Source organism: Aspergillus ruber (genome assembly GCF_000600275.1).
Source record: "Aspergillus ruber CBS 135680 unplaced genomic scaffold scaffold00004, whole genome shotgun sequence".
In the NCBI taxonomy this organism is placed as follows: Eukaryota; Fungi; Ascomycota; class Eurotiomycetes; order Eurotiales; family Aspergillaceae; genus Aspergillus; species Aspergillus ruber.
The window spans coordinates 171397-197931 of NW_024467300.1; the positions used below are offsets into that span (position 1 = coordinate 171397).

Sequence of the window (26535 nt, forward strand, 5' to 3'; positions counted from 1 at the left end):
TTTTTGCTATATCAGAATTGCCATGAAGCATTGTTTGCTTCGCAGTATCCTTGTAGAATGATAGTAGCGAAGAGGAAGTACAGTACGGGGACCAATGACCGACCGCCCAATCCGGCCGCTTATCTTATCGAGTGAGTCAGGTCACAGTTTTTCTGCCGAAATCGCCCCTCGCTCGGCTTCCGCCCCGCTGTTAAAATTTCCAGACTTCCCCCAGATTGGACTCGGCCATTCCCTTTCTCCCTCCTATTCTCCTCTCTGTTTCTCTGTTTCTTCATATTCAATTCAATCGCTTGAGTGCCCAAACATGTGCGGTATTTTCGCGTGTCACCGGTGCGTACCCTCTTTCCTCCCCACACTACCCATACTTCCATAACTACTAGGGTTGCCCCTCCGGTGATCGAATTTCGCTGATCAAGTCCAACAGTCACCCCGATGTGCAAAAGTTCAAGCCTACGGCTCTGCGCATGGCCAAGGCGTAAGGGCCCCTTTTCTTATACCGAATTGAGTCGAATTGGAAACTGACTGCGTCTTATTGCAGTGTCCGCCACCGTGGACCTGACTGGAGTGAGTCACTACCGCATCGCAGTGTCCACCATTGATGGAGAAACACGGCTCTAACGTACTTTGACAGGTGGAAACTTCCTTGACGGACAAACAAGTAAGGATATAATAGGTATTGTATATATGTTTTGACGGGGATGTTAACGGAATCACAGTTCTTGCCCACGAACGTCTGAGTATTGTCGGCGTCGGTATGTGATTGCGCCAATAATGGTTTCTTTCCCAATATGGCCCCGGTTGCTAAATTTGCTTCTGAAGACACTGGTGCTCAGCCCCTCGTTAACGAAGATGGCTCCCTCGCCCTCGCTGTCAACGGCGAGATCTACAACCACCGTATCGTCAGAAAGGGATTGACCGTTCCCTACGAGTTCAAGACACATTCGGATTGTGAAGTTGTAATTCCTTTGGTATGTTCTGGTTACTTCAACCTTATAACGGAAGGAAGGGCTGACCGCTTTAAGTACATGCAATATGGCCTTGATGCGCCCAAGCACCTTGATGGCATGTTTTCCTGGGTTCTCTATGACAAGAAGCAGGACCGAGTTGTTGCGGCACGCGACCCTATTGGTATCACCAGTTTCTACATCGGATGGTCTTCTCAGACCCCTGGTGCTGTTTACTTCGCCTCGGAGTTGAAATGCTTGCACCCCGTTTGCGATAAGGTCGAGGCTTTCCCCCCTGGTCACGTTTACGACTCCAAGACCGGTTCCATGACCAGATACTTCGAGCCGACATGGTGGGATCCGACCAAAATTCCTACGACACCTATTGATTACAAGAACCTCCGTCATACCTTTGAGAAGGCTGTCCGGAAGCGTCTGATGGCTGAGGTCCCCTACGGTGTCTTGCTGTCCGGTGGTTTAGACTCCAGCTTGGTGGCGTCTATCGCCCAGCGGGAAACTTTGCGCATGCATGAGGCCACCAAGGTCGCCGCCCAGCAGCAGACCGGCTCGTCTGACTTGGTTGGCATCGATGACTCCAATGAGCTCTCGAGCGCTCCCATCCTCCAGCAGTTGCACTCTTTCTCTATTGGTCTCCCCGGTGCTCCCGACACTGAGGCTGCTCTTGAAGTTGCCCGATTCCTTGGAACCAAGCACCACGCTTTCACATTCACTGTCCAGGACGGTATCGATGCTCTTTCTGATGTTATTTACCACCTGGAGACCTACGATGTCACCACCATCCGTGCTTCGACCCCGATGTATCTATTGAGCCGCAAGATCAAGGCTATGGGTGTCAAGATGGTTCTGAGTGGTGAGGGAAGTGACGAGATTTTCGGTGGTTACCTCTACTTTCACGCTGCCCCCAACAAGGAAGAATTCCACCAGGAGACCGTCCGCCGTGTCAAGAACCTGCACCTGGCAGACTGCCTCAGAGCCAACAAGTCGACTTCCGCATGGGGTCTTGAGGCCCGTGTGCCTTTCCTCGACAAGGGATTCCTGGAGACCGCCATGGGCATTGACCCCTCCGAGAAGATGATCACCGGAGACCGCATCGAGAAATACATCATGCGGAAAGCATTCGACACTCGGGAGGAGCCCGACGTTGCTCCTTACCTGCCAGAGAAGATCCTTTGGCGCCAGAAGGAGCAATTCAGTGATGGTGTCGGCTACAGCTGGATTGACGGTCTGAAGGACCACGCTGAGCTCCACGTCACTGATGAGATGATGAAGAACCCCAAGCCTGAGTGGGGTGCCGACATTCCCGACACCAAGGAAGCGTATGTTGTCTAGCATTTCAAATTGCGAGAAAGATTATGAGGCTAACTTAAGTAGTTACTGGTATCGTACGATGTTCGATGAGCACTTCCCCCCCTACTGCGCATCGACCGTCGAGCGCTGGGTCCCCAAATGGTCCAAGCAGACTGACCCCAGTGGACGGTATGTTTCCCTTTCTTGCACGGGATAGTTGGCATCGTATACTAACACTCAGTCATCAGGGCTATTGCTACCCACGTTGCCAAGTACGACAGCACCGAGTAAACATCATTTCGACATGGTTACGAGCTTGTTTGAACGACAGGGATAGACAAAATAAAAGGGAAAGAGGGAATTAAAAAGCGCCTTTAGACTTTTCTATCTGCGATATTGTATAGGGTGCAATTGCCATACCATATATGCTGACGATTCAGCGTTTTGTAATTTGATATATCTTTTGAGCTCCAGCATCTGTGATTATATCCCTTTAGGTTGCTTAGGTTGGGTTGGTAGAAATTTAATAGAGTTGACTAATTTGTATATATTGTGGAGTGAGGGAGTTAGAAGACCCTTGCCGTTTTGGCCGCCTGCCTATCAGGCCATCCACATATTTCACCTTCACGCTAGGAATTGCTGAGTAAAGCAGCAGTTGAGACATGACATGAAATAGAGGATGGATTTCAACTGCCTACTAGATAGTATGTAAACCATATACATGAAGTTATTGCATCATATCGGATTAATTGGAACTGGCAGAATGTAGGCGGTAATAATCGGCAAAATGAAAGGGGTCCTCAGACATCTTCACGCAGACAGTAAGCACTGATACTGTTCCAACCCTACCTGTCTAGGGCACCCAAAAAATACAGTAAACTTGTGGTGACAAGGATAACCCATGTACCTTTTGATACTGCAGCCTAAATGCAGTGCCTCAGAACACTCTGCCACCTTGCCTGATAATAGTTGTACATCCTATAGGGAATAGTTACTTTGTACCATGTCAAGAATAATATATTTTGAATGGATAGTAGACAGTCCTTCCCAATGCGGTTCTGCATGAATTATTATGTAAATATCTGCCCTGCCTATTATCACTGATATCCGTAATCTGCATTCTTAGAAGATATATGACCGAAACGGTGCCATATCGGAACTCGTAGGGAAATGACGGACAGGAACATCGACGTCACGGAGCCCGGGAACTGGGTTTTGCCGGGAAGCGAGAAACAGCCAATCAGCAGCCGGGGCCATTCCCGTGGCTCCCCATCGGTGTTGTTGGGCGACTTCACCTCATCCTCTTCTCCCCTCTCCCTTTCATCTCTTCTACTCCCCTTCACTACCACCACTTCAGGCTCTTTATCTCCTTGTTTGCGACGTGACCCCACCGTCCCTCCACTCTACCTGCAAAATGTCTGCTCCTGCTGCTTTCTCCGACATCTCCAAGGCGGCCAACGACGTATGCTCTTCGAATCTTACCCGGTTGTCGTGATTTTTCTCGTTACGGGAAAAATCATAATAAACACGACAACTTGTCGCGAACCCGAGAAAGAGCCACCATGCTGATTGTCCATTTTCTAGCTTCTTAACAAGGACTTCTACCACGTTAGCCCTGGTAAATAAACCCATCACCCATCTCGTCGACCGTGGAAATTTTTGTTTGTGCGCAATTGAGCTGACGGAATTCTTGCTTATAGCTAGCCTCGAGGTTAAGTCTAAGGCTCCTAATGGCGTCACCTTCAATGTGAAGGGCAAGTCTGCCCATGAGGGTCCTATTGCTGGCTCCGTAAGTCTCTGTTTACCAGCCCCACCTATAGGATGCTTGCTAATCGGGATATTTGCGGATGATATAGCTCGAGGCCAAATATGTCGACAAGCCTACCGGTAAACGCCCCAGCATACAAAAGCCTCCCGATCCAAATTGTGACCGTCTGGGCGAGCCTAGACCCATGAGATTCCTTTTTTCATGTGGTCACTCGATTTCCAGATCGGTCAAGTTGAATTTCATGTCTCAGTTTACTCACCATCGCATGATGCTAATGCTTTTACCTCGGCCAGGTCTCACACTTACCCAGGCTTGGACCACCGCCAACGCCCTCGACACCAAGCTTGAGCTCGACAACAACGTCGCCAAGGGTCTCAAGGCTGAGATCCTCACCCAGTACCTCCCCACCAAGCAGTCCAAGGGTGCCAAGCTCAACCTCTACTTCCAGCAGCCCAACCTGCACGCTCGTGCTTTCTTCGACCTCCTCAGCGGCCCCACCGCCAACTTCGATGCTGTTCTTGGCCACGAGGGTTTCGTCGTCGGTGCTGAGGGTGGCTACGACGTCCAGAAGGCTGCCATCACCAAGTACTCCGCTGCCATTGGCTACAGCGTTCCTCAGTACACTGCCGCCATCACCGCCGGTAACAACTTGAGCGTTTTCTCCGCCAGCTATTACCACCGTGTCAACGCTCAGGTTGAGGCTGGTGCTAAGGCTACCTGGGACTCTAAGGCTGGTAACTCCGTCGGCCTTGAGGTTGCCAGCAAGTACCGCTTGGATCCCTCTTCTTTCGCCAAGGTATGATTCTGGAAGATGCGCGTTCTTCAAGGAGATGTTGCTAACGAGTCTCGCAATTTAGGCCAAGATCAACGACCGTGGTATTGCCGCCCTGGCTTACAACGTTCTCCTCCGCCCTGGTGTCACCCTCGGCCTTGGTGCTTCCTTTGATACCCAGAACCTGAACCAGGCTGCCCACAAGGTTGGCGCCAACTTCACCTTCGAGTCCTAAGCGAGTTATTTCGACTGCCTACCTTCCGAACCGCACTTGAATTTCTTCGACATGCCAGCACTTTGCCAGAGAATGGAATAGCATAGAGGTTGGGGTATTCCCCTTTAATGCACCACGGACAGGTGCCATAGATTGCCGAAGATGGAAAGGGCGGCCATTGCTATGTCGGATTTCCTTAGTCATGCATGTATCGTAGAGCTCAATGATTCATTGTATATCATTTCTATAACAATATCCTTTTGGTTAATTATCTGTTGATTTGCCTAGTCTTCCGGGACCTGTATATACTTGGATATGATGTGACCAAAACAAGAATAACGAAAGAAAATCGCTAGTGTACCGTATATGGACTGAAAATGACATGACCACCCATCCTATAACACCTTAAAAGAACAAACGAAAAAATCATATCATGGCAGCTTTCTTAGGATTTTTCTGATCCTTGGGCTTCCAAAGAACCCCAGTCATAGCCCCCGCCCCCATAAGAATACCGAAGACGACGAGAAAGCGAAACGCAAAATCCCCAGGCTTGCCAATATGCTGTTCATTCAACTCAGCACCCATAGCCTTGGACCGCCGCTCCTGCCGCCTCGCATCCTCTGCTGACTGCGTTTTATAATGCCCGCGCGCATTAAAATGATAAATCGGATTCCTATGCAAAAATGCCAACGGATCCTCCTCCGCAGCTCCAGTCCCAGCATACGACGACGAAGCCCACCCTGCCGCGCCCCCATGTGGTGCCCTCCTTCCTGCTTGATTCCCATACCCTCCATGCGCATAGAAACTGGGCGGCGGCCCCCTAAACGGCCCCCGCCGTTTACTCAACCCGCTCGCGGGCCGCGACCCCGCATACGATGCCCCCTTGCTGTTCACATTCGCGCTGTGGCTGCTGTAGCTGCCCATTGGGTGTTGGCCTGGGTTGGCGGTGCTGTATGTTGACGAGGGGGATGTGTGGATGCCGTGGTCGCGGTCGTAGGAGGTGCGTTTTGCGGCGTTGCCGAGGGTTTGGTAGGCGGAGGAGATGCGGGCAAAGCGGGAGGAGGCAGCTGGATCAGTGCGGTTGCGGTCGGGGTGATGGCGAAGGGAGAGGGAATAGAATTGTCTGTCGCGCTAGGGTTAGTTAGGGCGTGGAATGGGTGGAGAAGATGGGGAGGACTTTTTGATTTCTGCTGCTGATGCTGTTACCGGGACGTCGAGAATTTCGTAGAGGGTGGGCTCGCAGCTTGCTGCGTAGAGACCCAGTGTTGTTGAGAAGAATTTCTTATTCGCTGTGGATGCATTTGGACATTGACGCTGATGGTGCTGGTGGTGGTGATGGCTCAGGAACGAGGCGGCGCTTCTCACTCGCGGCGACGGCATTCTGCGCTGAAAAACTTCGTATCATCGAAAGAAAAAGATAAGTATTTGAGTAAAATTGCTGATGAAGGAGAATGTCGGTTCTTAAATGGCCGAGTAGCAAAGTGAGATGGTCTGAGGTGGGAAGAAAGGAACAAAAGTCGCCGCCATCGGAGGAAGATGTGCGTCATCGGTTGAGGATCCGAGCTTTATCTGATCGTACGAATGGGTGAGGGTCCAGGGGTCGACACTAGACTAGGCATGGGCTAGCAGATCGGCTTTGTTTTATTTCAGTGCTTGTTTGTGTGTTTTTTTTTTTTTCCTTAGTTTATTTGGCTTTTTAGTTGGTTAAGTGGATTGATTGTATCTACGGCCTGCCTGTACTTGTAGGGTGGTACTGTATGGTACAGACAGTGGTAGAAATTGATGCATACCACTAACTATTCTTAAACACATTTGTCTATAAATCACCCCCAAAGACTTAATAGGATATCAATTGTATACTACCTCCATTCCTAGGGTATTTTTATCACTATACAACCCTATACTATACTACCCAGTTCGGTAAGGCTTGGCATCGAACCTCTCGCGGCAAACTTCCCCTCCTTCATTTTCTTCCAAACATCCCGACGCTGTCCTTTGCCCACTCTATCTTTATTTCACCATGGCGGCTCAGGCTAGTGAGAAGTTGGAGAAGCTTGACCGTAAGTGAAGCATTATCACATTTACCACTGCTTTTGTCAAAAATTTCGTTTTTTTTTTTGTACCGCAACTGATAAGATATCGAATTTTCATAGTCAACGGCCAGACTGCCGCAGGGAAAGCAGATGCCCCGGCTGCTAGCCAAACAGAAACCGTTGAGGCAGAGGATGACTCTGACGATGACAAGGAGGAAGGAAACGCTGCACCGGAAGCAGGAACAGGCGGAGGTGCGTTTGCATTACGTCCCGGAAATCCCGACACCTCGTTACCCCCATGCGCATGCTAACCCAGACCCGGACACAGCTGCGAAGAAGAAGAAGCGCAAGCCAAAGAAGAAAAAGAAGGGTGGCGCTAAGGTTCAAAGCTCCCCGCCCCGCGTTGCCTTGACGAACCTCTTCCCCAACGGCCAGTTCCCTGAGGGTGAGATCTGCGAATACAAAGACGACAACACATACCGCACGACCAGCGAGGAGAAGCGATACTTGGACCGTATGAACAATGATTTCTTGCAGGAGTACCGGCAAGGTGCGGAGGTTCACCGTCAAGTGCGTCAATATGCCCAGAAGAACATCAAGCCCGGCCAGACCCTTACGGAAATTGCGGAGGGTATTGAGGACTCGGTCCGTGCTTTGACTGGCCACCAGGGTCTGGAAGAGGGTGATAACATTAAAGGTGGCATGGGATTCCCTTGTGGATTGAGTATCAACCATTGTGCCGCGCACTATACCCCGAACGCGGGTAATAAGATGGTGTTGCAGCAGGGGGATGTCATGAAGGTTGATTTTGGAGCGCATCTCAATGGTCGGATTGTTGATAGTGCATTTACTATGGCTTTCGATCCGGTTTATGATCCTTTATTGGCTGCCGTTAAAGATGCTACCAACACCGGTATTCGGGTGCGTTCCTACCTGATCTATTGAGTTACGAGCTGCCGAGGGACGTATAACTTATGATTTGTTGCAGGAAGCCGGTATTGATGTCCGTGTGTGCGACATTGGTGCAGCTGTCCAAGAGACCATGGAGAGCTACGAAGTCGAAATCAACGGGACAATGCACCCGGTCAAATGTATCCGGAACCTGAATGGCCACAACATCGACCAGCACATCATCCACGGCGGCAAAAGTGTCCCCATCGTCAAGGGTGGGGACCAAACTAAGATGGAGGAGGGTGAGGTCTTTGCCATTGAGACTTTCGGTAGTACCGGGAAGGGCTACGTGAGAGACGACGTACGTGTCACGAACGACTCCTTCGGAAAAGTAATGTGCTGATTATTATTAGATGGAATGCTCGCACTACGCCCTGGTCCCCGATGCGCCCAAGGTGCCTTTGCGCGTTTCGTCGGCGAAGAACTTGTTGAATGTGATCAACAAGAACTTTGGCACCCTCCCCTTCTGCCGTCGCTATCTCGATCGGTTGGGTCAAGATAAATATCTTCTCGGGGTAAGTAACCATAGCGAGGAATCCACAAATCAGTATGCTAATTCATGCAGTTGAACAACCTGGTGAACTCGGGTATCGTGCAAGATTACCCGCCACTTTGCGATGTCAAGGGCTCATACACGGCCCAATATGAACATGTATGTTCTTCTACTTTATTTTCACTTAATTTCAAGACTGACGACGCAGACTGTTGTTCTCCGGCCTACCGTGAAGGAGGTTATCAGTCGCGGCGACGACTACTAAGCATTTCAAGACTCATGAAAAGCAACGATGTACAGACTCACATAAAATTGAAAGCACCTTTTTGTATGCCTGCATTAATAAACACTTGATCAGGAGACTGTCGTATCATATCGGCCCATCAATGCCGCCGTAGCCCCACATGGATCTTTACTGTAGGGGAATTTAATGTGCGCCCTCCGGATCGACATCTGCACTTGCTTTAGACGTTGTTGCAACCTTTTCTCTTTTCCATCTCCCTCATGGCGTGAAATTCAATCTTTCACCACGCATTATACCACGATCATCAATCATGGCATCGGCCACCCAAACCGATTCCGCACCGCATCTCCGCGCGTCCGCCGCAAAGAATCAGGAACAGAAAAACGGTCAAGGTCAACAGCAAGAGTTTGGACGAATCTCGCCACCAGAGTCGTCTCTCGTCGAGGACCACTTCTTTTGGACATACACAGAGGAGCCGCATCGCTCTAGACGACAAGCAATCATCAAAGCCCATCCAGAAGTAGGTCCGCCGTGTTATTCCAAGCCGGCACTAGCCCTTTCAACCACCTGTTCAATCAATCATCTTAATTGAGAATCAATTATGCTAACGACCCTCCATCTAGGTAACGAAACTCTGTGGCCCCGAACCCCTAACCAAATACACCGTGCTCTTCGTCGTTTCCCTCCAAGTATGCTGCGCCTATCTCCTTCGCGATACCTCCATGCTCTCATGGAAATTCCTCCTCACGGCCTACGTGATCGGAGCCACCTCCAACCAGAACTTGTTCTTGGCTATCCATGAGATCTCACATAACCTGGCGTTCCGGTCACCCATGGCGAATCGGTTATTGGCGATTTTTGCGAATATTCCCATTGGGATTCCGTATAGTGCTGCATTTCGTGTATGTTCCCCGTACCCTACCAATTATTCTCAGGGACATCAGAGATATTAGGAGCAGGAATCTAATAAAATGAATAGCCTTACCATCTAACCCACCATAAATCCCTCGGCGTAACCGGCCTCGACACAGACCTACCCACCGCTCTCGAAGCCTTCGTCCTCGACTCACTCCTCGGAAAAGCCTTCTTCTGCACCTTCCAGCTACTCTTCTACGCTATCCGTCCTGCCTTCGTTTACTCTCCGCCATTCTCGCGCATTCATTTGATAAACATCATGACCCAATTCTCTTTTGACTATGCCTTAACGAAAATCTCCGGGGGCTCGCTGCAGCCACTGCTATATCTGCTGCTGAGCGCGTTACTGGCGGGTTCGCTGCATCCGTGTGCCGGGCATTTTATCGCGGAGCACTATATTTTCGAGAAAGTTGGGGATGGGAAGGGAACGGAGAGCATTCAGCGGCGGAAGATGAACGGTGGCTCCAATGGAATGCCTAAAGAAGTTGCGAATCTTCCCCCGCCGGAGACGTACTCGTACTACGGTCCTCTCAACATTCTGACTTATAATGTTGGTTTGCATAATGAGCACCATGACTTCCCTGCCATCCCATGGACGAGACTATATACACTGCACCGCATTGCGAGTGAATTCTACGAGCCGTTGCCCTGCCACCGGAGCTGGGTTTGGGTGATCTGGACCTTCATCCTGGACAAGAATGTGGGCATGTGGTGTCGTGTGAAGCGTGCGCAGGGCGGTCGTGTTGTTGGTGGTAGTTCTAATGCTAATGCTGGACGTGCTGGCGAGGGGATTTCGGGTGCATCGAACGGCCCGGAAGAAGGGGATGGGTGGAAGGAGAGCGAGATTCAGAACTAGGTTTGAATCATGCATTGTTTTCTCGGTTATATTATCTCATACCTTTTTTTTTTTTTTTTTTTTTTTCGCATATGGCTGTACGAATATCGACTCTTATGTACCTACTAGAACAGTATTTGGAATTAACCATAACGTCATGAATTAATTCAGCACTTGACTGGACATATACATTCGTCGCAAGAAAAAACAATTATTGTTTGTAAACCGCTCAACGAAACAGGGATAACGATAGCAAACCCATGGCAAGGCAACGGTAGGGTTGATGACGCAATAGTATTGCTTATTTGACCAGTCAATTGACAAAGCCATCCTCCTTTGTTGTTTCATATGCAATTGAACTGTGACTCGCTGTCTCCGATTGGGTGATATCATGATATTAACAAAGGAAACAAAGCGCATGGCGACAATAACTAAAGAGCAACAATGTTGAAACACCAAAGGGAAGGATGGGGATAATCGAAGAAAGTAAAGACCATAGTAACAAAGAAGGGTAAAAAGAAGTGTCTGAAAAGAAAAAGAAACCAGAAAAAGAATACAACTGGCTGCAGAATAGAAGATATGAGAAAGGAAAAATCCGAGTCGACGAGTGACTAGAAGAAGATGTAGGCGATCAAAAAACTTAGCAAACAAAGACTCGCCACTATTTGGATTGGAACACCCGCAAGTGCTGGCTGAGCCTGCTGCTGTTGCAACATTGATGAGGACGGCTCTTTAGAGTCGATTCCGATCTTGCGCTGCCTCAGTCCGTTGTCGGAAACCTTCTCCTTGAGTCTTTCAATCTGTGAGTTGGCTTCGACGAGCTTGGCCTTGAGTTCATTGACGGAAGGCGATTCGGTAGCACTTGATTTGGTCTCGTTCGTCCGGGAAGGTTCTTGCTTTGGTTTCTCGTTGAAATCCGGAGGCGGGATAGGGGAAGTCTCCGCACTCTTCTTGGTCAATCCGACAGCGGGGGTTTCGTAATTTGCGACGGGCGAGGTCTGTGCCGGGTGTTCTTCGTCGGATGCGGTCTATCTATTGTAAGTACATGCACAGATATACAAAGCATGTCTTGGAACATACAGTGCCATTGGCTTCTCCGCCCTGGCTAGCATCCAAGTCTTGGGCCAGCCAATTCACGCGAATCTTGCGTTCCTGAACCGACGATTTGGGGGATTTCTCGAACTATGCGGTTGTTAGACGTGTGTCGAAGCATGATATGGAATGACAAAACATACGATGGAAGTAACGTTTGCGAACTCCAAGTCACCCGTGACCGCGACTGTCTGAACTAGGAATTTGTCCTTGCACTTGGCATCGAGCGGGGGCTCATCCTTCATAGCCTGCAGCAGAACTACTTCTTAATCAGCATATCATCCATACGAGTGCCACGCACATGTTATACTGACCTTGGACGCCCACATGTTTCCCAGGTTCTATACGGCCGGAGTTGGGTCGAACACAGTAGCTGCGACGATTTAGTTGATTGTTCTCGAGATGTATATAGCAGGATAGTAGGATAAACAGGGTACGTACTGTTTGGGAGCGGTAGTTTTGACCTAAGACGGACACTTGTCAGCTTGCGATGCCTTCTCGATTAAAAGAGGGGGGATATCCGTACCTTAAAAACAATGGCCTCTGGGTTCTCATTGTAGAGTTCCAAAACCTGGCAGACCTCATGGTTGAAGGGTCCTGTAGAAGTTCGATTAGACAAGTGATTGCGGGTACGATGAATATGGGAAGGTAAGACGCACGCTTGAAGCCCAACTCGGGCGGGTTGAGGACGACAGACATTATGGACACCACAACAGGGAGAAGGGAGCAAACAGCGTGTGCGCAACGAGATTTAAGAGGTAAAATTACACAAGGGAATAAAGCTGGAGAGCAGAGCAAAGTGGAAGAAAGACGAGGGGTCAAGGGAGGAAGAAGGAAAGGAAAAAAAAAAAAAAGAAAGTTGACTCCGTAACGGCCAGGGAGAGCGACGCTCGGTGATGATGACTTTCCGTGCCTATCTTCCATCGCTCCTGCCAATTGGCCAGTGGCGCTGACTCAGCACTCAGGTCAGGTGATGTCATCTAACAGTGCTCTTTGGAGACACATGGAGCATTTCCTTTTTGCACGCATTGCATCAATGATCTTCTCTATAAGAGCTACGTACTACTGTTGAACGACGTTAAGTCCCTGATCGAGGTGGCATGGCATATCGATCAGTGTCATCCACTTTAGTTTCCAGACTATTGCCCGTCGAATTTCCGGGGATCCACAATGTTTTTTTATTTCTTACTTACATCCTCGGGTCTTTCGTTGCAAACCCAAAACGACTTGGATTGCGATGGGGCACATGTGATCTGTTCTGCGCATTTTTGGGATATTTCGGCCGTTTTTCTCGTGTCCAAGTTGGCAGGAATTACATTTGATGGCAGGAATTTTGCGATTTGTGCGACTGAATACAGACCCAGCATTGCTCAGTCGAACAACTCATTGATCCTTTGGATCTCGACCCTATCAGCGTGTCACTAAAAATATCTGCCGAGCGGGCTACATAAAAATTGCGGATCCGCTCCTTGTCCATCCCGCGCCTCTTAAGAGCCATGTCGCGCGCATGGTCACTCGAGTACTTGCTGTTTCCTATCGGATAATCGACTGTACAACGACGGTGCCTAATAACGGTAAGGTTGGCGTGTTTTGATGGCATACATGCCGTTTGACCGTGGACCAGATCAACTCAAAGCGCATATGAATTAGGTATCAGAAACAGCTACAGCCAAGCCAATCCGGGCGTAGTATGTAGTATTCCCCTTGGAACTGTTCCGTCCAAGGAATAGACAAACCAACAGCACACTGCTGTGTTGTCCAATTGGAGAATTCTGGTTCTGCATAACCGGAAATCGCACGTAGTAGTACTTTATAGGCAGATCATAAAATCCAAGAGCAGCCAGAAGACGTAAGATCTGCTCCGCATGATACAATTGGAGCTGAATCGCCAGGAATACAGAAAAGTTCCAGAACATTTCAATCGTCCTGTACCCCTGGGGTAAATTGCTGGAGCAGGAATGCGGGCCATCCCGCAAACTGTCTGGCTCTCCGCCCGGCAGTAACGATACGTCACCTTCTCTACCAGCGTCCCTTCTTCTCTACAGTCAGCTACACCTATCTACTCTCTTTTTTCTCCAGGTACCTTTCTGATTTCTTTCTGGCTTGGCGACCTCAATACTTCATATTCGTCTTACAGCCTCTTTTGACGCTTGTATCAACGTTGCACAGAGATTACCCCACCTTTTGACGACAGATTGCACCATGGCTAGTTCCGACCTGGACCAGCTCATTGAGATGGGCTTTGACCAAGAAAGAGCGCAGTTGGCGGTCTCTAAGGGCGGTGGTAGTAAGTCTCTTTTCCACAAATACATCGCGATCGGTTCCCTTGGCTAACCTACATGGTCCAGTCCAGGGTGCTCTCGAATGGCTCGAAGTGAATCAAGACAAGTCCCTCGAAGAAATCAAAGCTGCCGCAGCTGAACAGGAGTCGGAGGAAGGTCCAGCGCTCCAACCTGGCGAGGTCCCTCGCAGTCTGGTTTGCAATGAGTGTGGCAAGAAGTTCCGGAGTCAAGCCCAAGCGGAATTCCACGCGTCCAAGTCTGAACATGTCGACTTCGCGGAATCAACAGAGGAAATTGCACCTTTGACGGAAGAGCAAAAGAAGCAAAAACTGGAGGATCTGAGGGAGAAACTCGCAGCGAAGCGAGCGGTGCAGGGCGAGCAGGAAAAAGCTGACAAGAAGCGAAATGAGGTATGGAATCTATTGCTCCTCAAGCTCTTTATTGTCTTCTCTAACATCATCCTCAGGAAATCAAAAGGAAGAGCACCAAGGAATCCCAGGACATCAAGGAGGAACTCGATAAGAAACAACGGTTGAAAGAGGCACAAAAGAAGAGGCAAGAGAGGCAGGATGACATCGAAGCAAAAAAGCGCGTCAAGGCCAAGATCGAAGCAGACAAGGAAGCGCGACGGTTGAAAGCTGAACAGGAGAAGGCCGAAAGAGCTGGCCAAGCACCTCCTCAGCCGGCACCCGCTGCTGGTCCGACAACCTCCGGCCCTGTTGCCTCCAAGCCTGCCTCCGCCTACACAGAGACCCGTATGAGATTCCAGACGCCCAAAGGCAATGTCATGAAGACGTTCCCAGTCACCACGACACTTTTTGAGGTTACCGCGGCCTTGAAAGAACAAGACGATGTCGATGTGACAAGCTTTCTGCAGACCTTCCCCCGAAAAGTGTTCAACGATGAGTTTTTCGGCGAGAGCTTGAAGGACCTTGGCCTCATTCCTAGTGCAAGTCTTGTCATTCAGTAATCTCGGATCTGTTTTTTTTTTTTTTCCCTTTCGTCCCCTTCCCTTTTCCAGAGACAAATGCACCTTCAATATCAGACATTATTAGCGAAGCAAGACGATAATGGGCTCATGAATGTCGAATGGTTATGAAAATGCCGGAAGAGTTGTCTGATACTTTGACCGGCACACCTTGATCCGACTATCTACCTTGGTAGCTATTCCCATAGTGCTAGACTGAACCTCGGTATAACGATACCTCTTCAAATTACGGAAATACAAACCTAAAGTTCTGGGTTAAACATATTTTCATTGACTGCAAATCTACATTAAATCAAAAGAGAACACAAGAAAACTGGTAATGATCTGGTTATCATCACGTGATATCGCGATATGCCCGTGTCGACATCCGTCACGCGTCTCAGCATTACCAATTAGTCAATCCAACATCGCTTTACACTTACCATACCACTTTTGTGTTTGGGCTGAATTTCTGATGGTCCCACAGCTCATTTCGCCTTAATTATCGTGTCTTGATAATGCCAGCGTGAGCTAACAGCTATCAACCCCAAGACCACGCTTAAAACAAGCTAACTGCGTCTCTCCCCAGTGTTGGCGACCAACATCGAGCAACCCCAGCATGCATAATGATGCCCAACGCAACCGGAACGATGTCAGGAAATCCATTTGAAGAACCACAACGCCGAATGAGCGAATATACCGCGAAAGAAATCGCCACCCTCCAAGCACGGCTCGATAAGAAGTTGGGGCCCGAGTACATTTCGTCGAGACCGGGTGCTGCAGGACAGAGGGTACATTATCTCTCTGCGGATAAGTGTATTAATCTTGCGAACGAGGTGTTTGGGTTTAATGGATGGTCGAGCTCGATTCAGAATGTTCAGATTGATTTTGTACGTGATTTTGAGGGAGGGGTAGTTGGGACTATGGGTCTTGGGGCTAATACACGTGTTGTGCAGGTCGAGGAGAGTCAACATACGGGGAAGATCAGTCTAGGACTGTCTGTTATCGTGAAGGTAACGCTAAAAGATGGGACTTTTCATGAGGTGCGTTTTTAGCCCGCTTCATTCCGGTGGGGGTCAGTCAACTTACACATGCTGCAGGATATCGGCTACGGACACATCGAAAACTGCAAAGGAAAGGCCGCTGCTTTCGAAAAGGCCAAAAAGGAAGGGACAACAGATGCTCTGAAGCGTGCATTGAGGAACTTTGGCAACGTCCTGGGCAACTGCATTTACGACAAAGATTATGTCTCGAAAGTGACGAAAGTGAAATCTACACCTGTACGGCAGCTCATCCCACTTGGTTCTCCAACATACACTAATTTCTACCAGGCAAGGTGGAATCCAGACGAACTTCACCGTCATCCTGATTTCGCTCCAGTCAAGAAAGAGACCGCGCCGCCAAAACCTCCTCCCCAAGAAGATGATGACCTTCCTCCTCGTCCTGCTGATGCTGCACGACCCGCGAAGGTCGATACATTTGACGGTGATGGAGAGTTTGGAAGTATGTTGCGAGGCGGTTCCTCTGATCTGTTTCCAGCGCTGACGGGCAATAGGTGACCTATTCGATGAAGCCGATTTTGGAGTACCTGAGACCGGCAACCCAGATGAAATTACACTGGAGCCAGAGCCACAAGGAAAGCAGCAACCTTTTACGCCTGGTGTGAATGGCCAGGATTCCCAACCAAGGCCTCTGGCCAATATGCCAGGGCCTCCCGGTGGCTCTAACCCAGCAGTTGTGACGCCTTCTAAGCCTGAAAGACCTTGGAACCCCGCGCCTCCACGACAAGTCTCTGTACCTCCGCCTAATGGGCGCCCAAATCCTGCGCCCATTAATTCTAATCTACGACGACCTACTCCTGCACCCGCTCCTCAAAACTTCCAGAATCCGTCAACAACACGATCAGGTCAACAACGACCCAATCAGGGACCAGATGCCAACAACATGGGTCCCGTCAAACGTGAACCTGGTCAAAACGCGGACATGCCTCCGCCAGGAACACCATCGGCTTCCTTCTTCTCAGCCCGAGCAGTTGACATGTTGCGAGATAACCCAGCTGCCCCGTCCGCAGCACCACAATTTGACCCCCATGCCCAAAGCCCCTCCATCCGCAAGACAGCAGGCGTCGATCACAGCAAGAGCATCCCCATATCAAAGCCCATGGTTGCTGGCGCATCCCCCGCCACAAACAATACACGAGACTTCGTCAACCCCTCCACCGACATGAACCGAAAAATTGGCGCCCCTGGCAGTGGCGGTTTTGGCAGTCCAATGAACAGAGGTCAATCGACCTCGTCCTACCGGCCATTGACACGGCCGAATCTCGATACCAGAAATGCAACAAATTTTACATTAACGAATAGAGACAGCGTTGGACCGCAGAATATCAATGGCAAGAGGCCCCCGTTAAATGATGTGACCAATGCGGCTGCCACTGCCGATGGCTTTGGTTCCATACCTGGCGTTGTTGATCCTAAGAGGCCTAGATTCAACGCGGGTGATCCGAATCAGCCACAGCAACCGCAACAATAACGTTTTCTAGAGCGATCAAGCAGAGGAAATAGAAGGCTTTCATTTATTTTACGCGCGTCTGGTCTTGGTCATTAGTACCCTGGTGTTCATGAGTGGAATGGCGTTCTGGCTATGAGAATAACATGGCATGGAACAGATTTGATTGTATGGTATTCGCGACGTTCCTTTTTTTTTTTTTTTTTTCCCCTCGTTATTGGCTACATATTGTTCGACTCACGCGTCGAAACCTGTCTTATATAGTACTAGTATGTATACCCATGAGCAGCGTACATCTGCGAGAGCATGCAATTGTTGGTCGTTTTCTTCTGAAGCAGGTTGAGATAGACAAGTGATCAAACTATCGGGCTCCATAGTTAAGATTATCATTCCTAATATATTATCTGAAAAAAGAAGAGACAAATCAGATGAATGGAGAAGGAAACGAAAGGGGGAAAAAAAATCATTTCTTTTATGGCATATCTTCGTAAAAAGAACGAAAGACCAGTCGAGCCACAGAAAAGGAGAGTAAGTGGAAGAAGAAAAAAGAGAAAAGGAAAAAGTACAGCAAGATGTGCAAAGACACGAAACACTACAAAAAGACCTGATCCTAGACTCAAGGTAACTACCTGTAGCTAGCGCTTGGATCTGACAAGCGGTGTGCCGGATTCGTCGTAATTCACGATGCATATCTCGAGCTCATGAGGCCACCTAAAGCTGGGCTTGCTTTCGAATCAGCCTTGGGACCGACTGGAACAGGTTGGTATGTTGCTGGTGCCTCTTGAGGGTGAGCGTGAACAGATTGGCCCAACGAACTACTCACTGGGGTGGGTTGGCGTGTCGGTTCCTTCGGGACAGTGGATTGGCTCATTGAAATGAACTTCGATTCTGGCTGTTTCACATCCTTGGCGATCGTTGTTATGGGCGGACGTTGCAATGGCAATGAGGCTTCTTGGGCAGCAGGGTTGACACGAGCAACAGAATCAGTCTTCTGTGAAAAAGAGGCGTTCCGTGCATGCTTCTTCGCAGGTTGCTGGACTGCATGTATGGACTGCATCAAGGTGCTCACGGCCGGCTCGGTCTCCTGCACACTGCTGATGACCTGGGGAGTAGGTCGGCTCTTTGGTACTTCCAGCATTGCGCCTGAAGCAGACGATGCAGAACAATCATAGGTTTTAGACTCGACGATTTGCGGCAAAGGCACATTGCTGGATGCATCCGGCTGAGTGGATGATTTAGCTTTGACTTTACTCTCGAAAACCGGGATATTCACGTTCTTCAGAACCGTTTCGCGAGGTGGGATTGAGGAGCCCACTTGCGTCGTGCTAGGTTCTAAATCCATGAGGAACTTTTATCTGGAAAGATATGCTGGTTATTTGCTTACCATCAGAAGAAGTATGTGACGTTAATGAAACCTCTCCCAACGAGGATGTAATATGTGAATGTCTACCAGGAAGCAAATGGTCACCAAATATGTGATCAGAGGTGGTCGATTCCGGTTCAGCTGGAGCAGGTGGAACCCGGATTGGACTTGCTACACGCCGGATTGGAACCGGTGTCGGGGGTGGTGCCGTTGAATCACTTGAGATACTGTTTGTCGGAGAACGATATCCACTGAAACTGCTGACGCGGGGGTAGAACGGAGGTGCAGCAACTGCCTGTTTGAGTCGTACACTGGCGCCGTCAGGTGGAGAGATGGATGAGATCCTCTCATGCTTAACAGGCGTGTTTACAGCTGAATTCCCGCTTCGCTCAACTTGGCAGAGTTCTTCGAGTTCTTTCTTGCACTGCTTCAACCTTTCGCAGAATTCCTCTCCAAGATCTCCAAGGGTAGTGCTCTCCAGCAAGGCACTGAGGAGTGAAATCTCGTGTTGATAATCAGCGATACTTCGTCCGTTGGGCGGCTGCTCAGGGCTTTTTGTAGACTCGAGGATGTTAGATCCATGTGCAGTAACAGAGTCAGGGGAATGTCTAAAGTCAATTCCTTCTAGATCCTGAATTGCAGGGCTTGCCATGATATCGCTCAATGGGCTTGAATCAGATGGCGTTGTGCCGAAATCGAGCAATAATTCTTCGGTTTTTTCGACATTGGCCTTAACATGTTCACACTCCGTCTTTGTAGCCATGACATTCTGGGATCCCGATGGCTGCAACTGACCAATCGGTTTCTTTGCGGTACTTGGCTCTGCATTGTCTGCCTGCTTGCTCATCAGGTCAGGGACAGAAGACTTTTCAGGATGATCTGGGCTCGTTGGCTTAGGGTCTTTATGCTCGTTAACTGGAGGAACAGAAGCAGCAGAGATATTGGGTTTTGGGGCTGTGCCTTTCGCGGCTGTGTTTGCTGACGAGATGGGAGTAACAGGGCCGTTCGCTTTCAAGACTGTACTTTGAACGGGTGTTTTCGCTGGCGAGCTAGAAATAGAATGAACATTCGCTTTTGGTGCTGTGGGTATTCTCGCTGATAGAGCAGAAGCCACAGGAATGTTGGCCTTCGGGGCTGTTCCTTTCGTGGGCGTGTTCACTGAAGTAGCAGTAGCGCTTGTTTTGGGGATTTTTTGCATGTTTGATGGCAAGGTAGGAGCAGCAGAAGCATTTTCTCTCGAAGGTATACCTTTCGTGGGCGTAACAGGAGCCGCAGGGACGTTTGCTTTCGAATTTATAGATCTTGCGGGCGTATTGGTTGCCGAAGTAGAAGCAACGGGGACCTGTGCTTTCATGGTTGCCGGACTGTGGAACGGAGGAGACTTTCGGGCTTCTTTTGGCTGAGCAACAACTCTCTTGGCAATTCTGGCGGCACTCGGTCCCTTCTCAGGAGTAACTGGATTATCCTTTGTAGGTGGGTTGGGTCCCTTCAGCGGACCGGCGAGCCTAGTCTCAGGCGTTTGGCCTGGAGCAGGAGTATCATCAGAAGTCTTAGTGTTGATCATGCTACGGGCTATAGCAAGGAAACTTTCAGGAGGGCTAAGAATGCGAGCATAATCACCAACACTGCAGGCAATTAGAGAAGCGGTGCATGAAGGATGGGAGCTGCACTTACACCGGACGTCTAGTTCTGAGGTTTGTTTTCTTTGCTCCATCTTCTGAGTACGATAGGTCAGGTACTACAGTTTCAAAAATAGTTTGAGTCTTCACTCACCAGATTTTCTTCGAGCTTTGACCTCTTCCCGACTCTTCTTATTGGAGTCATTGTTAGAATCGAGCGCAGGATCCAACCGTGGACGACCGGAAGGTTCGACTATATGGCGACCTATTTTCGTAACCGCTCGCTGCTTGGGGGTCTTAGCCGGAGCAGAACTGGCTCACGATCAGTATTGTGTAACCGTGTTGATCGTTCAAGGCTTTGAAAAACTTACTTAGAGGCATGCATAGTTGGCTTGCGGCCTCTTTTACCCCTGGCACCACCGCCACGACCCTCAGGATTTGAGCGTCTGCCATGTCCTCTGCCGTAGTCCGTCTCTGCAACTTTGAGAAAGTTGTCTTTTCTGGTGACAGACTTTGTGTAGGCTTGTCCACCACTTGCGAATATCAAGGCACCCAAGCGCGCACGGTGACTTTGACCATCCAGTAGATTGTCAAGATGCTCCAAGTCCTTTGTGTCCCCAATATCTTTGTACACATCTGTTGCATGGTTTAGTCAGGGGCTTTGAATCAGGAATGTCTGAGAGCACTACTCACTTGCCCAACCAGCGAGACGTGCTTTATTTGCCTGAGCCGCCTGTTGTGCCTCAGATCCAACCAGGTTTGCCATCCTAGTCGCTTCAATACGGTCAGGGTGGATTTCCTTGACCTTCTTGCCGTCTGTAGTTGAGATATGTTCTCGTCTGGCAGTGCCCAAATCTGCCTGTTCATATTGTGGCCCGAGTCAGCTCTTACATCCCTGTTCAATTCTGAAGACCAAGTAAAATGACAAACTAATCACGTACCAACTGCAGCCTTTTAAGCCGCTCAACAGCTGCTGGGTCCAGCTGTGCAGACTCCATTTTTGCGTTTTGTCAAGAAGCGTGTATCACAAAAAAAAAAAAAAAAAAAAAAAAAAAAAAAAAAAAAAAAAAAAAAAAAAAAGAAAAGAAAAGAAAAGAGCGTTGAGGCGGGAAGTGGTCGAGGCAGCCCCTCTTGGGAGTTCTGTCGCCCGAGTGAATTCCTTGGCTAAAGAGCAGGGTAAATTGACTGATTGCAGTGTTAAAAAAGCGAGAAGTAATGGTACGCGCCTGGAATAACACAGGAGGGGAATGTGGAATTAGTCCAGGATACAGCAGCAGCTTAAGAGCTGTCTCAAAGGAGCTGCGATAGATTTGTCTTCAACGAGAAGTGGTCTGTCTGGTTAGCAGCCTTCTCAGGAAAAGCAGACAAAGGTAAGACAACAGAAGCAGGTAGGGTCATGAAAACGAATGAATAAAGGATAGAGAACTAGGGAGGAGAGATGGAGAGAAGTTAGGTGGATGGAAGAAGAGAAGAGGAACGGGTTGCTGTAACCCCCAGAGGAACAAACGCTATATTTCCCAAAAAGGAAAGGCATACATTGAAATTGTTTGCATACAAAAAGATAATTTCTTTTTCTTTTTGTTTCCAACCCGACAAAAAGCATTAACATTCTCAATTTGATAGGTAGATTCAGATCTAAGATGAAGTTACAGGGATTTTCGCATGGAATGTATACATAGCTGAATACCTGTAAGTGAAGTAGGTAAGTGACAATGTATTCGAAGACAGAATATGTACAGTCTGTTGAGAATGATCAAAAACTTGAAACTAAAAGAAAAGAAAAAGAAAAGAAAAGAAAAGAAAAGAAAAGAAAAGAAAAGAAAAGAAAAGAAAAGAAAAAAAAAAAGAAACAGGTCTAATGTCTAGAGATGCATAAAACAGAAGAGTAGGATTCAAACACGACGCTCGTTCTTAATTGCAGGTACCGGAGCCGCTCTCGCCTAGGATGAGAACATGTTAGCAAATCTTCCTTGTGGTCCATAGGAACAATGGCAGTAAAGATACCCTTTATCATCTTCACAACCGCCTGCAGCAAGCTAACACCCATAACTATGATGCCAAATGCTATGCACAAGTACGCAGGTATCTTCTCCTTCCGGCTCGCAGTACTCAATTTGACATAGCAAAGAGGAGGGAAGATGTAGGCCAGAGCAGCCGCACTCGTGGCTCCGATCAGTTCAAACACAGCCCCGAGATCACAGGTGATCAAGGAAATAAGCATTGACGACAAGACAAGGGCAGTAGTGAATAGCAGATGACGGTTCACGTTGAAAGGTTCATCGGGGAAGTAATAAGTCAACATGACAGATCGACAGACAAATGCCTCCAGTGGCAGTGTCGTGAGCATATTCAACCCGAAGCAACTGTTCAGATTAGTCCAGGTACTATGAGTTGCAGATGAGTGAAAGCCCTACAGTCGTGCTATGTTGACCATGATATTGTCCGATGGAAAATTGTTCAACACATTTCCCTGGGTATTGGACCCGAATGCAAGGAAGCCGGTAAGGGCCATGGTCAGGCACATGAGCAAAGAAACCCCGGTAGAGTAATGGGTGACCATGGCAAACCGATCCATGGTCGGTTTCTTGAGCGATCCGTAGATAAGGAGGCTGTTATGGTCTATCGGAGAGTCAGCACGATGAAACGTTGGGATGGATGCAGTGCAACATACGGCAGACGAAGGCTATACATAAATCAGACTATCAGCAAGGAATTCCTCTTGAGACCTAGATTCAGTTGATTTAGACGCACCGAATGATATTACACCAACAGCTTGGAAAAATCCGGAATTCACCCAAAGCAAGCCCTTCACATCGCCGCGAGTTTCTTGAGGGACGCGGAATACTTGGGTGATCACAGCAACCACGATGACTATCATGCTTATCAATGCCAACGTCGATGCTTTCCCCAACTACTGATTTATCAGCCTTGGTTATTCTAGACGCGGGATGTCAAATCGAACCTTAGCGATGTCCCGATACATTGACAGGGGATACGAAATGCCCATGACGAAAAGCACGATGATGGCCCGTCTATCAGTAAGAAGCCAAAGGAATGCCATATCTCGGAGGGAAGGAAACAAAGCGGTCAACACGTGTGGAATAGTATCTCCCACGATAATACAGAAAGCAATCATTCCACCATATGCAAAGGCCCATTGGGCAATTGAGATGGCAATGAGGCCACTTCTACCGAAGCAATGCTGCATCGTCGCCTGAAACGAGTCTGCGCCACTCAATTTGGAATTGACCACGATCAAACGAATTGTCCAGTCAACCGCGACAGTAAGCGCCGTTAAAAGGATTATTCCCATCATCATGCCAGACTGTCGAAGGGCATACGACTGTCCAATTATTCCGGCCCCAATGATACTATTCGCCATGTTCATGAACGCCATCCGCATTCCACTCCTTGGTCTTGCGCTCTCCAGATGTTCTTCGGGGAAATAATCTTCGGACGTTGCAAGTGTCACGCTGGGAGCTTCCATGTCTGTCAACAGAGGCGCCATCGGGCCCCTGCCGCTTCCCTCTAACCTGTCGTGGTCCGCGCGGGCATAATCCTCGTCGTCCAGCCATGATGAATCCTCTGAGACACGAGTTTGGCGATCTGAGCGACTATCCCCTTCCGATTCATCGTCAAGGTCAAAGCGAACGCGATTTGTGGTGCGAGGAGTGCGACGCTGTCCGCCGGGGGCAGGTTGAGCTATCGCAGGACTGGGGGCGGAAGGCGAAATCGGGGATGGAGTGACAGGAGCTGGATGAATTACCAGGTCAGCTTCACTGTCAGGGGTATCAGTAAGCAAAGATTGTGATTCAAGCTCGTGCAGGCTCTGAGGCCCAGCCAGGAGAGGATCGCGTCCTTCATTCCTGGACATTGCTAATTGGTGGTCGCATGGTGTCTCATCCATTGTTCGCATTTGCCCGCGGAGAGCCAAGTAATCAGGAACGGCACACGTGATATCTTATCGATAAGCGTTCTATCTATAGCACATACAATCCTACAGCAGGGAACAAAAAGAAGATAGAAAAACCAAATAGATATTAGAAGTGTTTTGTCTATATCTGTCTGTGTAAGGCTGGGTTGATAAGCAGGGGATTGGTTAGTTAATACGACGGTTGTAGTTAACTCGCATCGTACCTCAGATATATATCTTGCGGCTTGGCCTGTCATGTGCTGATGACACCTCGAAGCTATTCCTCTCATCTCTAATCCATTACACCCGCAGATCTCCATTGCTCACTGTTTGTATAACATGGAAAATTACTTTTATCTATAGTCAATCGCTCAATGGCCCTTGAAATTGACCTAGGAACGACCACTCTCATTTCCTCAGGGTCGAATCTGAGCCTCACCCAATGTGCTACAGCTTTGATCCTCCCTCCTAACGACGCTTCTGACTCAATAAACACTATAGAGCTAAAGGAGCAATTCGAAAGGGGTACATTATGGGTGGACCAGGCCCCAGAGCTTAAAGTCCATATATGTGTCGGTGTAGAGCCCGATCTTGCTCGTCCTGCCTCGACGTTCGTCTCGCAGATTGGGGAAATTTTCTGCCATTCAAAGGTACCTGTCACTGCTAGCGGACCTCATAGCGCACTTATTGATAAACGGTATAGCTTTGGCTGGATTTAGGTCTCAATGTTCTTTTCAAGAGCTGCGATCATGGCGATAAGTCGACAACGTTTCAGCTTTCTTTCGGACTACGCAGAACAACAAAACACCCAGCCACAAAAGCGTCACGGATACGAGCGAAGTTGCGAAGCACGCATGATGCCATTCCTCCCCACGGAATCCCGCTTGCTCGATTGTCTACGATCTACATTTCCCTGGAATTTACTCGGCACAACGAACAGGTACAGCGGGATATAACTAGTTCTTCAGTGCCTGGGGGTTCATTTACAGATTTATTAGAGGCTGATATTTCATTGGAAAGGTTCAAGAATGATAGGACTTGTGCTTTAATATTCGCAAAACCATTCCAAGGGCTGGAGGAATTCTTCCAACTTCCTTTGCCCTCTCCAGAGCGCTGTTCACAGCTACCAAAGAGTCCAAAAATTGACTCTGAGAACGGATTTCATACGTTATTCAACGTTGGTTTTCGCAATCTCATAGCCGACAATCAACGAGCGAACAAGGGGGCCAAGGCATCTAAAAGTGATGATCTCAAGTCTCTCTCAACAATTTCTCCTGCCATCTTTAGCCATGGATACCGCGAGGTGAGTACTTTCGTACGAAGTGAGATAGAGCCCTAATTGACGACTCCTGCGTATGGTTAGGCCATGAACCAACGATCGCAATTCATTTCATCCATAGCGAGCTCGATCGTGTCTATAATCGAGGTATCCAAGGATCCCAAGCTGCGAGAAAAGCGAAATAACCTGAAGTCGTCACGCAATCCCAATTCTCAGACTCAACTCAACCCGTCCATCGCAGGAAACACATCTACCGTGAGAACAGCACTAAAGCAGTCCCTCTGGCGAATCGCCCAGAAACAACTCTATAAACCCGGAGCATCGAAGAATCTGAGTCCGCTGGAACACGCATCTTCCTCAGATAAACGCTACTTGACACCAGAATATACCACCCTCTTAGACGACGAAGACGACGAAGACGACAACACAGACTCCAACGATTCGGACTATTACCTTGGAACAGATATAGAAGAGCTCGAATTTGAATCCCTAGAAGAATCACAGGAGCGAAATACAAAAGATGATGAAGAATCAATCCTTTCAATCACGGAGGATTACACAAACCTATCGATCGACATGCTCGGCAGCACGATCGATGAGAGCGAGAACATGGACTTTGACGAACCAAATTTAGAGGATATACGATGCGTAGACCAACACGCTGGATTCTATGTGCCAGCACCAGCCGCTGGGAACTATTCCAATCAGGTTGTTCAGAGTGACAGCGAAATGCTTACGTCGGATTGTATTGAAGAAAACATGAGCTCTCCCCCGACTGCCGCATCTACTCATATGAACAAGATTGCTGCCGAGGATTTTGATGATATGCTCTGTTAGCAATTTTGAATGACCGATGAATATGCCAGAAATGTACGTGATATGATCCATGTAATCTTGGAAAGACCACCGTGAAATTTGACGAGAAAAATCTATCGAGTCATCGTATTCGAAATAAAATAGCTTATATCCCTTTATGAAAATTAACCAATCCTTACTATTCCAGATATTGCTATCATAGCCGTGTAACATTAATAC

At 48.6% G+C, this 26535-nt stretch overlaps 10 protein-coding genes across 10 annotated transcripts; 6 read left to right on the forward strand and 4 right to left on the reverse strand.

Moving 5' to 3' along the window:
• Nucleotides 1–192: 192 nt before the first annotated feature.
• EURHEDRAFT_409184 (asparagine synthetase B) lies at nt 193–2878 on the forward strand. Its single transcript, XM_040781021.1, has 9 exons — nt 193–330; nt 425–475; nt 539–564; nt 632–658; nt 717–752; nt 820–968; nt 1023–2281; nt 2337–2441; nt 2501–2878. Exons 1-9 carry the CDS (start codon nt 305–307, stop codon nt 2541–2543), a joined length of 1722 nt encoding a protein of 573 aa, XP_040641582.1. The 5' UTR covers nt 193–304; the 3' UTR covers nt 2544–2878.
• A 788-nt stretch (nt 2879–3666) lies between these two features.
• On the forward strand, nt 3667–5027 carry EURHEDRAFT_512983 (porin; the record flags this gene model as incomplete). Its single annotated transcript, XM_040786114.1, has 5 exons — nt 3667–3714; nt 3837–3870; nt 3953–4041; nt 4109–4816; nt 4878–5027. 5 exons carry the CDS (start codon nt 3667–3669, stop codon nt 5025–5027), a joined length of 1029 nt encoding a protein of 342 aa, XP_040641583.1.
• Nucleotides 5028–5432: 405 nt separating this feature from the next.
• On the reverse strand, nt 5433–6386 carry EURHEDRAFT_374875 (DnaJ domain protein; the record flags this gene model as incomplete). Its single annotated transcript, XM_040778694.1, has 2 exons — nt 5433–6129; nt 6184–6386. The coding sequence occupies 2 exons, from the start codon at nt 6384–6386 to the stop codon at nt 5433–5435; spliced, it is 900 nt and encodes a 299-aa protein (XP_040641584.1).
• A 244-nt stretch (nt 6387–6630) lies between these two features.
• EURHEDRAFT_528653 (methionine aminopeptidase) lies at nt 6631–10564 on the forward strand. Its single transcript, XM_040787071.1, has 9 exons — nt 6631–7066; nt 7160–7291; nt 7368–7960; nt 8028–8291; nt 8344–8505; nt 8556–8642; nt 9158–9247; nt 9351–9629; nt 9707–10564. Exons 1-9 carry the CDS (start codon nt 7027–7029, stop codon nt 10496–10498), a joined length of 2439 nt encoding a protein of 812 aa, XP_040641585.1. The 5' UTR covers nt 6631–7026; the 3' UTR covers nt 10499–10564.
• Nucleotides 10565–11088: 524 nt separating this feature from the next.
• On the reverse strand, nt 11089–12268 carry EURHEDRAFT_400074 (putative integral ER membrane protein Scs2; the record flags this gene model as incomplete). The annotated part of the gene is made up of 7 exons (XM_040779980.1): nt 11089–11505; nt 11558–11659; nt 11713–11828; nt 11884–11942; nt 12011–12033; nt 12096–12166; nt 12229–12268. 7 exons carry the CDS (start codon nt 12266–12268, stop codon nt 11089–11091), a joined length of 828 nt encoding a protein of 275 aa, XP_040641586.1.
• A 1198-nt stretch (nt 12269–13466) lies between these two features.
• On the forward strand, nt 13467–14498 carry EURHEDRAFT_261517 (uncharacterized protein). The gene is made up of 2 exons (XM_040778131.1): nt 13467–13856; nt 13918–14498. Exons 1-2 carry the CDS (start codon nt 13772–13774, stop codon nt 14385–14387), a joined length of 555 nt encoding a protein of 184 aa, XP_040641587.1. The 5' UTR covers nt 13467–13771; the 3' UTR covers nt 14388–14498.
• A 746-nt stretch (nt 14499–15244) lies between these two features.
• On the forward strand, nt 15245–17542 carry EURHEDRAFT_409189 (RAD52 DNA repair protein RADC). The gene is made up of 6 exons (XM_040781022.1): nt 15245–15344; nt 15408–15708; nt 15775–15861; nt 15919–16098; nt 16150–16321; nt 16374–17542. The coding sequence occupies exons 1-6, from the start codon at nt 15337–15339 to the stop codon at nt 17348–17350; spliced, it is 1725 nt and encodes a 574-aa protein (XP_040641588.1). The 5' UTR covers nt 15245–15336; the 3' UTR covers nt 17351–17542.
• A 1033-nt stretch (nt 17543–18575) lies between these two features.
• EURHEDRAFT_261507 (uncharacterized protein) lies at nt 18576–19767 on the reverse strand. Its single transcript, XM_040778130.1, has one exon. The coding sequence runs from the start codon at nt 19534–19536 to the stop codon at nt 18652–18654; it is 885 nt and encodes a 294-aa protein (XP_040641589.1). The 5' UTR covers nt 19537–19767; the 3' UTR covers nt 18576–18651.
• A 2391-nt stretch (nt 19768–22158) lies between these two features.
• On the reverse strand, nt 22159–24199 carry EURHEDRAFT_409191 (putative amino acid transporter). Its single transcript, XM_040781023.1, has 6 exons — nt 23271–24199; nt 23060–23219; nt 22980–22991; nt 22723–22927; nt 22313–22671; nt 22159–22248 (listed from the first exon to the last, which is right to left on the reverse strand). The coding sequence occupies exons 1-6, from the start codon at nt 24180–24182 to the stop codon at nt 22220–22222; spliced, it is 1677 nt and encodes a 558-aa protein (XP_040641590.1). The 5' UTR covers nt 24183–24199; the 3' UTR covers nt 22159–22219.
• A 333-nt stretch (nt 24200–24532) lies between these two features.
• EURHEDRAFT_520874 (uncharacterized protein) lies at nt 24533–26495 on the forward strand. Its single transcript, XM_040786830.1, has 3 exons — nt 24533–24871; nt 24925–25524; nt 25585–26495. The coding sequence occupies exons 1-3, from the start codon at nt 24596–24598 to the stop codon at nt 26335–26337; spliced, it is 1629 nt and encodes a 542-aa protein (XP_040641591.1). The 5' UTR covers nt 24533–24595; the 3' UTR covers nt 26338–26495.
• The last annotated feature ends 40 nt before the right edge of the window (nt 26496–26535 follow it).